This window comes from Ascidiella aspersa, chromosome 6 (assembly GCF_963924565.1).
Source record: "Ascidiella aspersa chromosome 6, kaAscAspe10.2, whole genome shotgun sequence".
NCBI lineage: Eukaryota > Metazoa > Chordata > Ascidiacea > Phlebobranchia > Ascidiidae > Ascidiella > Ascidiella aspersa.
The window spans coordinates 12,157,621-12,171,391 of record NC_139452.1 but is presented as its reverse complement, the minus strand read 5'-3'; the positions used below and the strand labels follow the sequence as shown (position 1 = coordinate 12,171,391).

Here is a 13,771-nt window from a genome sequence, read left to right as displayed (position 1 = left end):
CCACATGCGCATGCGGGGGGTACCAAATTTAAAAACTGATATGGCTGCCAACTGTAAATTGTACAAAGGTGGAATAGCAAATGGTCGATGTTTTCAAACTATGTATTGTGAGTCAATGAAAAATTATACGACACCCCTACAAGTGGATTGCTGAATATCCACGTTATTTTAGTTGTGTAAAATAGTGGGATAAGCTAAAATAATCTAGAATGGCAACTATGTTGCAGACACGGTTCATTAATATTTTGGCGGTATACGCGAAATGATGTGAGATGCCATCAATACTGTAGTGGTGTACTATTATAACTATTAGAAAACCGCGTGTATGTGCCTCGTTGAACGTAGATCATTACCATGGTTTAACTTTAAAACGACTTGTACGTGTAAAATAAAGAGGATTTCTCATTACCGGTATTATTTTTTAAATATTTAAATTTTTGTACTAAATAATACTTTAAATTTCTATGGTGTAGTCTAATATAATAAGTCTCTTTTAAAAATGCATGCTTTATGTTTAATGGTTGACTTTGTGCGGTTTTAACACATAAAGAGTCAATGTTAAATACTAATATTTCTGCTGAAAAAAAATGATAGTTATTGTGAGAAAATCAAATGATAATAACACCGGTCTGATTTGCATGACTAGGTTTCTGCTACCTCTCTGGGCACAAGAAGTAATAAAAAAGTACCATTCGCAAAGCAAAGTAAAACGTTTTAAAACTTTGTGGAACTGTTTCACTTTGGGCTTGGAGCAGCAGCATGGAAGTTGAAAAAAAGAAAAAGCTTGAATCCAATGCAATATTTTGTGAAGTATGCTCTGCGCCAATGCCAAATGGTAAGTTTGTTCTTAAAGGACAATGAAATATAACTATACTGTGTGCTTCAACACCTCACCGGTATACGTGTTTTTCTCCCAAGTATGGCCCAAAAATTCTGTACTACAGTCAAAACTTTATATATTGCACAGCTTTAATAACAGTATTAGTTAAATTGGCGAAAACTGCAATTAAGCTACTGCTGAAATTTGAGCGGCTGTATAAAAGTGGTATTAAGAAAACGCACGTGATACATGGTTGCGGCCCACCTGCATGACACATTTTACATAGTTGTGCTTGTGTACAAGGTTATCTGCACACCGGAGATTTAGAAAATTCTCAACTCTTTTTTTAAAGTTAAGGTGTGCAACTCATCAATTCAGGGGTGCACTCTAATTATTAAAAAAAATTAGTAAAAAAATACTTAATAAAAAAAATATTATTACAAACATAATAATAAAAATATGGGGTGGTCACCTGCCACAAATGCATACTAGGTAACACCTGAGAGTGCAACTGGCCAAACATTTCAATCTGGAGGCTGTATTTGCCACATTTTCCATAGACAGTCCTGATTTGGACATTAATTTTATTTTTTATATTTCAGAAACCACTTTGCTGGCTCACTTACAGGGACAAAAGCATGCCAGAAACCTGGCAAGGGTGAAGGAATGGAATGATGCTGCAAAACGTTCAGTTTATGTCGGTGGAATCAAATCAGTTGTTGCGGCCGAACTTGCAATTCCGGATTACTTCAATCAGTTTGGCTCCACTGTCAAAGTCACAATTGACAAAACCATGGTAAAAATGCATTTGCATTATTCAATTATATTAGTGGGTTTTTGTTGAAAATAATAAGATTAGCCAATGATGATTAGTAAAAGGTCTGATCCACTTTCTACTTGCCAATCTGGGTTTCAGCAAATCTTCCAGTTAATGTCAACAAACAAGTTACTTGAAGTAATAGTAAACTTGTTTTGATTTAGACTGACAATATACCCAATACAGGCATTCATGTGACAGCAACCAAGTTGTGTTTTGCTGCCAAAAGGCTGCTTGTTACAATTATAATAAGTAGCAAAGGAGTATGCTGTTGCTTTGTTCGGCAAGAATTGTGGAAAATGACTTGAAAGGATTTCTGAGGCTAGAAAGAAAATCCAGATTAAAATGATAGCTAACTACATCACTACATCGCGTTAACTCTATTCCACTTTTTTGTCTACTGCAGAGACAGTATGCTATTGTAGAACTAGACTCCGAAGAAGTTGTGAAAAAATTGCTTGAGTCTGAAGAGCATGTTATCAATGGAGTCCCTGTCATAATAAAACCAAGGTATCACTAATTAATCTAAATTTGAATTAGTTATAATAAATCTATATAATTGTTGTTAAAATACTCGTTTTTTCGTCCTAACCTAGGCATAAAAGTGCATACACCTGATAAAATGCATGTTGTCTTTTTGTTGTATTACTTTTATCTAGGATGAGTTGAAGTAAAACATTTACCAGCATAATCATAATGTTAACATGTTTTTTTATTTACAAGAGAATTAAAAGAAGCAAAATCTGCTTGCCCGAAAAAACACAAAGATGCACACAAAGTCGATGCAATCCCAGATGAAATTTGGAAAAACTTGGCTGCTTGCAGTGATGTATGGTAGCTGTCATTTCTTAATTTTTTTTCATGTTCATAAAAGTTTTAAATGGCTAAGCCTTTATCTAAGTTAAAGTTTGATTGTTACTATGTTTCCCCATAATAACCAAAAAAAAATTTTAGGTTGACAGCCAAATGCAGTTACTACAAACTGAGTTGCGACTAACGGAAAACGACAAGCACATGAGAGACTTAATCTGTCAGTTAATCTTGTCAGCTTTGTCGGAAGCGTTTCCCGGGAGTTCGCTCACCCCATATGGATCTTCTGTAGGTTTACCAACGTGATTTTATTGACCCAATAACTATCAGGCTTTTTTTATATAATTTGTTTAGCATTTTCCAGGTTGGGCCCCTTCACAAATTTATAACACACTAAAGGCTGTTTAATTTGCTTCAATCTCACCAAAGTTTCCACTGATTTTAGTAAGCTCCCCAAAGACTAACAATATTATAATGTTAACAGCTGTACAGACCCAGGAACCATTATATAACCTAATTTGCTAGCCTCATATGGACAGCGTACAGCAAGCATTAGTGTCGCTCAAAAAAATTACCATTTTCTTTGTTTTAATTTCAGAATTTGTATTTCTATACATATAATTATAAAACCGAACTTTTCCAAGGCGAACGGCTTCGGTACGCACGACTGCGACTTGGACTTGCACTTCGCCTACGAGAGAATACACCCGGACATCCTACACGAGATCCTGAGCCACAGGGGCGAGGGGTCGGACACCGAAGACCCCGGCGACCCCTCGCCTCACGAGGTGGCCCCAGCCGTGGGCGAGGTCATTAAGCGCTGCGTGCCCGACTGCCACAAGGTCAAGGTCATCGCGCAGACTCGCTTTCCGCTGGTTCGCTTCCAGCACAAGGGCTCTGCGGTTCGTTGCGACCTGTCGCTGGCCAACCGCCTCGCCGTGATAAACACCACTTACTTGCGCGCCTGCCGCCGTCTCTGCCCCGCTTTTGGACCGCTGGCCTTCGCCGTTCGCTGCTGGATGCGACACTGGGAGCTCGCGGGTAAGAGTTTGCCGACGCCCATTTCCGCGCTTTTAGACGAGTTGGCACATCAGTTTCTGATACGAAAACTGAGGTAATTTTAGTGGCCCGCGGCATGTTTCCATTGTAAAGATGAAGTACACTTGCACAATTTCAAACTAAATTGTGTCGAATCTTTAAAGTTTAAACTAAACGACAATTTATTAAAGCCCACTACAGTTTTGTTGCAGCTATTTATATTTTCTTCGTTCAGCGATAATATAATCAAATTAATAAAGTTCATCAAACAAATTTGTACTCTTCAATCCTTCCAATAAATCTAAAAGCGTCACTGTGAAACACTACTTTCCAGCGCGCAAAAAAAAGAACCTATACATTTTTAGGCGGACTTCACGTCAACGGCCCGCGTTTGAACAACTACGCTGTCACCCTTTTGGTGCTCTTCTTTCTACAAAACACGAACAAGCTTAGCACGCTAGAAGAGATGACAGCCTCGGTCAGCCCTGAACGACGGACGACTGTAGACGGTTGGGATTGCACTTTACCTAATGAAAGCAGCTTACTCGCAGCCAAGGAAGGCAGCCTGGTCGACTGGCTCGCCGCATTCTTCCAGTTCTACGCCAAGGTCGAGTTTTCTGGGGTCGCACTCGACCTGCGAACCGCCAAGTACGAAGAACTGAGCGCCGATTCTCCAGCAATCGTTTCTCCTCCCGAGGCCCGAACGTTTAAACACGGCCCACTGAACGTGCGCGACCCTTTCGAGCGCAGTCACAACGTAACCGGCAACGTTACAGCCAGACACATGCTTATCTTTACCAAACGCGTTAATAATGCAGCGCTGGCCGTCAAAATGAAGCGTTTCCGACAGAAAGCTCCGAGCTGTTCCACCTGGGGACTGCTTAACCTCTTTGTGGACCACCACCAGAAGCGCACGCAATCCGACGACGTGATGCCTCCCACTGGCGTTGATTTTACAGCGCATATGGTTTCGGTGACCCTCAAGGAAGCCACAGTGAAGCCGCAACACGCGGCCGGTATCCTGCTTTTAATTTTCAGGGATGTTTTTCGAATGGAATGCAAAGTGATCCACGAAAAAGAGTCAGTCCATTTGGCAAAAGCAATACTACCTAATGGCGGTTCATTGCAACCTAATGTGGCCGGCTCGCCTCCAAGAGAACCAACTGGCCAAAAGAGGCCGGCGAGTCCCGACGACTGCCGTGTCTGCAAACGCGCCAGAGTGGTCCTGGACTCTCCAACGGCGGCTTGTCTGCAGAGCGAGTCGGTTCCGTCGCTTGAAATGCCGTGCGAACTTCGCTGCGTCGCCACACACAAGCTCTGGGAGGGCAGGCGAAAGGCGCGCCGAAAATTGGTGCAAAAGGGTCGCGGCGATTTGCTGGACTTAGAACGGAAGGTTTCCCAGCTGCTGTTGACCGATTCCGAGCGCCAAACGCCTGAAATGAAACTACTGGATGTCAGTGCTTCTTCCACCGACAGCAGCGCTGAGCCATTGTTCAACTTTGCTGTCGATTTGAGCTCGACGAACGACAATTCGATTTCTTTGAGTTTTCGTTTTGTCGCCGGTGATGGCGGCCATGCCGACTACGTTAATTTTCTCCACCATGTTGACGTGTTTTTGCCAAACTTCCTTAATAAGTGCATTAAGGGAAAGTAAAGCTCTTCTAAATTAATGCGCTGGTTTCGTTTATACGTATTTCTTTTCATTTGGGATTTTCGTTCTTCGTCCACCATTTTCAAGCAAAATTTAATTGCTTTTGTATTTCTTCAAGTCAGCGTTAGGCAGTTTTTTATTTCATAAAAATTTAGTTGATTGCAAAGTTAGCATTACAGCATAGTTTTTATTACATGTTGATTTAGTTTAAACTTTCAGCTGTCAAAGAAAAAAACAAACTCAAGGTGGAAACCTGGAGCATCGACGTATCTGGTGATTTTAGAAACCTCTAATTTATTTAAAAAAGGGGCAGAATTAGTTGCAAAATTACATAAAAAACAGTTTTTCAGAAGAAACCTGCAAAAAGCGCGTTTGGTTTTCCTTTATTTTGTGTGACAATCATTATTTTTTATTCTGTTGACTTAACAGGGGAGTTTTCACGACAAAAACAAACCAACGATTGTCCAAAGCGCGAAAAGCTGTCCATACAGAACGCGCGCTTGCACTAGCAAACACATCGCGGCCATTACTACGTTTCCGCGAAAGAGGAAGCCATGTAAAACGTGCACTTTTCTGCAGAAGCACATGTAGTGAATTGTTTTTTTAAGGATTAAGCTTAACCTGTTTTTATTTTCGAATTTTCTAGCAACAATGCTAGGCTAAAAGAAAGTGAAGTCATTTGCCAAGTCGATTTGCTTTATTTTTAACTAGCTTAACTGGGTTTTCGCCCTAACCTAAAAGGTGTGAAAATGAATCACAACATGTACGGCTTCAATGCCAGCTCTACGGAGAGTTTTGTACAGGAACCGCCACCGCATTTAAATTACGCAGGTAAGTCGTTTTTGATTTTGTGCTCAAATGCAATCGGTATTTCTTGCTTACAACGAACGCCCCGTTGTTAGACAACTTAAAACATAAATTATTTTATTTAGTTACTAGAAATTTGTACCGCTTTGAAATCCTGCCAAATACTTCGTTACACTAGCTAATTACAAAAAGCACAAATAAATATGCACAGATGCAAGTTAACATTAAAATGTTTACTTTTTATTTTCTTTAAATTTATGTTATACATTTTAAAACAAGAAATTGGAGCCTATAATCATTAAGTTGTTCCAATTTTAGTTCCCACAAATCCAAGTGGAATGCAGCCTGTTCATCAATATCCACCAATGCAGCATCAAGTGCAACACCCAAACCCAAGGGTAATTAAAATACCATTTTAGTTTATTTCAACTTTTACTTGCTTATGCTACAACCCCCTGTCGAAAGTATGGCGGGTGCAGCCGCAAGTTTTTTTCAATTGTAAAAGTGCACCCCAAAAGTGTAAAGGCGCAATGTATGCAATATAGAGTGCAGCTTCGATTAAAAAGTGTACCTGAAAATTTGAAATGGATCACTTTTTTGACATTTGTTGCCCCCGTCACCCAGATTTTTTCGGCAGTGCTCCCGCGACATCTTGTCAAGATCTGACATACATTCCAGACTGGGCTACAACAAGGTTGCTTTGTTTTTTTCTGCATCATTTGATTGAATGCCTATTAAATAGGCTACAGAATATTTTCAAGGTAAAGGAGGAATAAAATCATATGCTGTGACATAAAAACCTATAAACTAAGGTAAACGTTTGTGTGTACCTGCACCCATTAATATGAAAACGTTAAAGATTTTGTGTGTATTTAACAAAACTATGACTGTTTTATATTTCCTGCGATCTTGAATCCATACTGCTATCAGACCTGTGATATTTAGGCCTTACAGTTCTCCTGTCTATAAGAATGTTAGGTGTTCCATGGCCTAGTCTAACTTTAAAATTAGCCAATTTAACCAGTTGGGGATGAATATTTACTTACAAAGCACAATTGACATACAATATAGATTTTCATCCTACATCTGGTCTGCATTCTGTTGCAGGTGCACCCGAGATTTTTTTAAGCAGTTTTTGTGCACACCTTAATAAGTATTTTGCTTACATTATTTTTTAATATATAAAGGTTAAATTGCTGGTAGGATTTTCAACCAGAAAATCAAGGTTGCACAACTGTAGACCTCAAAATTTGGTGCTACACACCCAAGATCTCTTTGTGAAGTGCCATGGAATGCAGACTTTAGGGGCCAGAGTTGGCCTGTTTCAGTTTCACACAAAATGTAATTGTGGTCCAATTGTACTTTTTTAATAAGCAAATGTTGACTAGATGCAAAAAGAGTCTTTAACTCACACACTACGCTGCACTATACAAGATAAATACAAGCAAATGTTTTTTTCTATTCTCAGTAAATGTTGATAGAGTAGAAAGTTGTACAGCATTAAGGGTGTCAGACTCAAGTGTGGAAGGCGTTGGTTGAGACCAGGGTCTTTCAACTCTTCCCTTTGCCCTCCCGAAAACATAATTCACAAATATTTGTTAATTAAAAATTCAAATTTGTCAGCAAGGGGGGTAAATTGTTAAGGAACCCATGGAAGCTGGTCATCACTTTAAAAAAATCCTGTTCCAGACTTTGTTTTGTCCAATTAACTATGATTTATTATTTATATATTTGTTATATGTTTTTTTCGTTAGGGTGAAATGCAAGGGTCCTGGAATTATCCACAGCATCCACAACAGCCAAGGGTTATTGCGCCAGGTACAACCTAATTTGTAAACATCTGAACATTTTGCTAAATTTATATCTTAGGTTTGCTGTGCTTTTAATTGTATTGCTGTTTAATTCAAAACTGTTATGCTCTTTGGTGATTTTTAAAACAACTACAATATGTTTTACCCTTAATTTAACCTTTACCAATGTTTTTTTTTTAGCAGGACAACCTATGCCACCACAGTCTGTCATCACAACTGGACCACCCATGGTACAAGTAGGTATTTGCTTTAGTGTTGTAAACACAAAAATATCCTTGTGTCTACTTAAAGACAAATCATGACCAAATCAAAATCCCTGACAAGACAATCTGGTTTAATATTAAAGTATTGGTTTGTAACTTTTATTGAAGCAATATTTCATATATAGAAAAAAACCCAAACATATATACCACAAGCCCAATATTAGTTTGTACAAAATTAGGAAATCAATTATGAAATACATATGCATGGCCATGAAAACTCATCCATGTAACAATTATTTAAAAACAAAGATGTTATTTTCATGGGATACAAAAAAATGTACTTTTTAACTTTCACAGCCCCCTCCTCCCCAGCCACAACAGTATGCCGTCAATCCCCAAAGTGTCCATAAACAATGGTCTGCCAACAATAACAGTGGTGAGTACTAACCTTAACTGTTTTTTTTATGTGTTTTTATTCAGAAGAAGGCCAATCAATAACATGAGACATAGGAGTTTGTTATTTTTCACAAAGACAATAAACAAAAATGTTTTGCAAGGTTTATTTATCTGTTGCACATTGAGAAATTTAAACTTCAAATTTCCCTGTTAAATTATCCTCTACTTAGGTTGTTATTATTTTTGTGTTTTAAAACATTGCCTGGATAATTATTAATAACTGGATACAATGCTCAATATTTGAATACTTTCTAGTCACCACTCTTATGTATTTTACATTTTATTCTGCGCAGTCCTGATGCCCAAACCAAAGGACTCGATGGGAGTTGTCCATTTGGAGGAAGACTTCTCCGAGGATTTCAACGAAGCGGAATTGTTCCAGGGCCAACCGGTTCTTAGACAAAACAAAGCACCTCCAGAAATGAACACACAACAAATAAATAACCCTGGCAAGAATGGTGGGTAATATTGCAAGATAAGTGTAATTTAAGCTTGGATTGAATTGTTGAATGTTTTTATTCAATGTCTGAAGTTCATGAGAAAACTGACCCTGCAAGGCATTCAATGTCCAACATTATAATGTTAGGTTAAACCAGGATAGTAGGATTTACAGCTAATATACATACATAAGCTTAAGTACTACAAAAGAATTTGTTGCTGCTTTTTGTTGAAGTAACTATGTGCATGTAAAACATAATGTTTCAAATGTTGATTTAATATGAAATACAAATTTACAGATATTTTCGTCAAAGTAAAATACAGTAGGAGTTACCAGATAAAAGCTTAAATTAAAGATATAAAGTACCTATTTACCAAAGAAAAATAGCAAATTATAGTTTTGTTAATGTTCATGATCACCGAAATAATTGTTTTAGTAAACTAATTACTACAACGCCAGATAAAGTTTTGTTTTCAAGTTTGGTCAAACATATTTTAAAGGCGTTTTTCTGTTTCATGGTTTTATCATTCTTTGAAAATATTTTAAAATTTTTCGGAGGTCTTAACAATAAAACAAATCATCTTTATGAAGTCATGATGGCTATTGGACACACATTGTGTTTTTTGTTTATCAAATAACTTTTTTATACATTTGTTTCAGCAAATTTTATTTTCCAATTTTTCTCATCAAGGTTCAGTAGAAGTTACTCAAGCCAAACCAAGTCGATACTCAAACTCTCCAATCAAGAAAAGGCCAACTGGCAAGGTTATGGGTAGGTTCTATTTAACAAAGTTCTATGATACATAAATATGTAAGAAGTTACAGCCTCAAAAGTCGGACCTGATCTGCATATAAATCAGAGACTCTTTCATTAAAATACTTAATTGTTTCTTTTAAATTGCTGTTTTGATAACAAAATGTTTTTAAAGTTACCCTATTATATATATTTCGGTTTCCAGTAAGTGAATTTAGTAAATTTTTTTACAGTTTGCTTGTTATTTATACTTTATCCTGTGTGTGTGTTTGTGCGTGTGTGCATTCTACTTTGTACACCGCAAGCTATTGCAGACTCACCAAATCTGTTGATCAATGATACAAGTAGGGCAGGCTAGAAAAACAACTATCCTGGCAGTGAGGCTCGAACTCACGACCTCCGGCCAAGCCAGGACCGGCGCTGTACCAACTGAGCTACACCGGCTCAGATAGGAGCGAGTCGAGAAACAACCATACGCCAATGCTTGCCACATTCTATTAGTACAAGATACTTCACATTGAACTGGATCTGCAGTACCATATCATTATTCAATGAAACATGCACACACATATGTGTGTTAAGAACTGTGATCTAGCCCTTCTAAAGCTGCTTTTTGACCAACACTTACAGTTTGTGTATCATTAGTAAAACTACTTTGTATTCATCTTGCAGAAGATGAGGAGGAAGGGGAAATGGAAGTGGAGGAGATCGAAAATGAGCAGGAAGAAGAGAACCTGAAAGATGTCATCAAGGATCCCAGTTTTGAACCGGAGGAAGAAGAGGAAGAGGAATATGTTCCAGATCTCTCCGGATCCGATGAGGATTTCACAATTGGGCGGAAGCGAAAACCTCGCAAAACTGTATCAGGCCGTGGCCGCAGAACAACACGAAGCCAATCGACCTCCAAGAGAGGCGGAGGCACTCGCTCCGGAAAAAGAAAAGGAAGAAGAATTGCGGAGGATGATTCTGACTTTGACGAGGACGACGATGATGATGATTATGTCGCCGTGCCGTTGCGCAGAGGCCAGCCCGCTTCCCGTGCTGACTACGACTTAAGTGACGATGACTATGTGCCCTCTGGTGGCAGGCGAACTTCGACAAGCAAAACGCCGAAGGCGACCGGTCGCCGCGGTAGACCGAGAACGCGCTCAATACCACAAGCACCTTTAGTTTACCAGGCTCCGATTGACTCTTCTCGAATAATCTCGGACAGCGACGAGGAGGAAATATTCCTGCTCAAAGGTCAGCCTGTTTCCAATAAACGCAAAGCTTCAAAGTGCAGTGAACCAACTTCTAAAGCCGTAAGTAAATTTCATTTATGAATGAAAAATATTCAAAATCAAAAAAAATATTTTTTTTTCAATTTAACAGGTAAATGTGAATCCAATCGACGATGTTGTGTTTCTTGTCAACATCGATTTACACGAAACCATTAAGAACCTGCCTGAAGAATGTCCTTTCTCCGCAACCAACTTTATATGGAGGTTAAAGAACCTGCAACTTCAGAAGTTTCAGCAAATGGGCGATTCAAATGTACGAGTAAACAATAGGAAAACTTAATCAGGCATAATGGCACTACTGTAGAAAATTTAGCACAAAAACTATTGTTTGACTTTCTAGTATTACATCAAAATTTGACGTCCTGAACTAAACGATATTTAAGCTTAAAAATTTCAATCAACTTTTGTAATGATCTTTACTTTGGTTTCAAATATTCATTTTATTCTTGATAATAGGTAATATCGTTTTATTTAATTCGACATGTTGCATTAAGTATTTTTTTCTATGTATTTTTTTCAGTCTTTTGTGGCGACATCTACCCTTGTACAGTATAATGAGGATAATGCTGACAGTTACATCCCGATAAGCATTGAATTCCTAAAGAACAAAGACTGTGAGGTCGTAAAGCTATTTGACACGTAAGTTGTTCTAAATTTTGAGTTCACGTACTTTGTGTAATACAATGTTAATTAGAATTCCCGAAAATCACGTAATTTTAGCAAAACAAAGGGATATTTATATATTTACAGGACGTCGATTCAGGCAGATGTACCTTCCAGTCAGCCACAGGTATTTAATAAAAATATATTAAACGTGCAGTATTGATGTGGTTTTCGCATGAATGTGTGTTTAACTTGATTTTTCGAATATTACTACTAGACAAAAATAGGAGCACATATTGGTTTAAAAAATTGAAAAAAATTGTTTTTTTATTTTCTTTGTTTGTGGCTCCCAATAATTGAAGATAAATCAATTTTAGTTTTTTAGTTTTTCTTGTAACATTCTGGAATTTGGATTTGGCTTGAAATGTCTCTGATTTTATTTTGTATTGTTAAAGCAACGTAACCTGTCCAGCTTTAACCTGGTGCCATGTCTAAATTATTATTTTCAAATCCAGGCAAAACGTAGAAGAGGAAGGCCCCCAAGTGTCAATAAAGCAAAACCAGCAAAAAAAGCTTCTCCGAGTAAGTAGTTCACAAACGGCGAAATCCGATACTTTGGTCTATTTTTCTCGAAAATACGGTACAAACTCTTCAATTATTGCTATTTCAGCAAAGCGAAAAAACATAAATTAAAAAGATCAAATGTTTTGCAATCTTTAACATTGTTTACCTTTACCTTACAGGGGTACCGGGTCGCAAACGGGGTCGTCCCAGGAAATCTGTAGATGTTGCCCCAACAGAACCAGTGGAAGAGTAAGTTTTTCTCAAATAACTTACCTTTTTAAAACTTTTGTGCTGCGTTTTCCACTGTAACCCGTTCAATCCTTTATTTTTAATCGTTATGGGCATAAAATCCCTGTATTACTTTTAAAGTTTTTCGTGAATGTTGTTTCTATTACTGTGATCATTTCGATGTTATATGTTCTAGTGTTGAACAGCTCCCCACCGCCGATACCACCGCAAAGAATGAAGACACAGGCGACTGTTTGGTCGACAGAAACTTTATCCTCACTGTAGTAAAGCACAACGTTAAGGTACTGTGACGCTTGTGTCGCTATTAACAGCACTTGTTGATAATAGAGTCAACGCAATTTCTGGTCAGTTGACTCGAGTGTAATTTTACATCGCTGTTGAGAGGAATGAACTACACTTTATGAGAATGTTAAGTTAACTAGACTTGTGTGAATGTTTTGTATTGTGCCCTTTGCTTGTTTAGTGTTTTTTTAACTCTTAGGGAAAGGATCTTACTGCTTAAATTTGGCCCGTATTTTTTGGACCCGTACAATCTTTTAACTTTAATGTTTCCACGGTTTACCATATTTCGCTATGTAGGCTTATATTAACTCTGACTGCAAGACTATTTAAGTGATATGAGCAAAATTTATGCGGATTTGTTTTTTTATTTTTTGCAGAGGTTGTGCCAGCTTATAATCGGAAGCAGCGAAGCCCTCGCGGTCAAAACAGCAGGTATTTATTTAAAAACTGTAAAACAAAAGCCCCTAGGGTTTGTCAAATGGAGTCACTTTTGCACCGTGTTGTTCAACTTTAAAGTTTACTTCATTTCTTTCCACCTTTCTAACACGAAACATGACACTATTCGAGATATCTGATACTTATACAACTTCATTTTTCCATAAAATAACTTCGAAGTTTAGTCGTCCAACCCAATAACAAGTAATTCTTTATCGAAGTAAAGAATATTGAAGTATGAAATGCTAAGGACATGTTAACCATTGTGTTATAGAATTGTTTTAAAGTTAAGTGTCGTACCTTCACCTGTAGATGTATTGTATATGTTCATATTTTCAAATAGAATGTGCTCTGTTACCTTGTTTAATGTTAAAATGTCCACAATATTGGATTTAGGACTGACACTAATAATTTTCTGTTTTCTTACCATACTGGAACTTATTAGCTATTGGCTGCAGTTGAAAATATTTTTGTACTTTCCATTTTTTAACAAAGCTATTTGCTTTGCAGATGTAATAAGGTTCGACCAAAGCGTGCTAACATTAAAGGACAAGGTCTTAGAAGATACAAAGCTTTCTACCGCTTTCATGGTAACATCAACAGTTCACTTTAATGTTTATAAATAACACGTCTCCGCAATAGAAACAAACCGTGTTGTTACGTAAACGTTACATACTTACGCCATTCGCTCATGTTGTGGGGTTCCATCAAAAACTATAATCCAAGAAGCGTCCAAACCATTTTTACAAAAC

At 37.7% G+C, this 13,771-nt stretch overlaps 2 protein-coding genes across 3 annotated transcripts; both read left to right on the top strand.

Annotated features, from left to right (window-relative positions):
- The first annotated feature begins 678 nt into the window (after window positions 1-678).
- Window positions 679-5,139, top strand: LOC146139896 (speckle targeted PIP5K1A-regulated poly(A) polymerase-like). The gene is made up of 7 exons (XM_083392552.1): window positions 679-835; window positions 1,423-1,616; window positions 2,044-2,147; window positions 2,361-2,466; window positions 2,592-2,735; window positions 3,092-3,488; window positions 3,851-5,139. Exons 1-7 carry the CDS (start codon window positions 760-762, stop codon window positions 5,137-5,139), a joined length of 2,310 nt encoding a protein of 769 aa, XP_083248678.1. The 5' UTR covers window positions 679-759.
- A 647-nt stretch (window positions 5,140-5,786) lies between these two features.
- On the top strand, window positions 5,787-13,740 carry LOC146139895 (uncharacterized). 2 transcript variants are annotated; one of them, XM_083392151.1, is made up of 16 exons: window positions 5,787-5,967; window positions 6,262-6,341; window positions 7,698-7,761; window positions 7,938-7,990; window positions 8,315-8,393; window positions 8,707-8,871; window positions 9,544-9,624; window positions 10,279-10,907; window positions 10,978-11,139; window positions 11,407-11,525; window positions 11,637-11,676; window positions 12,005-12,071; window positions 12,233-12,302; window positions 12,478-12,583; window positions 12,962-13,016; window positions 13,530-13,740. In XM_083392151.1, exons 1-16 carry the CDS (start codon window positions 5,886-5,888, stop codon window positions 13,643-13,645), a joined length of 1,968 nt encoding a protein of 655 aa, XP_083248277.1. In that variant the 5' UTR covers window positions 5,787-5,885; the 3' UTR covers window positions 13,646-13,740. The 2 variants fall into 2 exon arrangements, with proteins under 2 accessions (XP_083248277.1, XP_083248276.1); XM_083392150.1 differs by having other exon boundaries at window positions 7,935-7,990.
- Window positions 13,741-13,771: the final 31 nt, after the last annotated feature.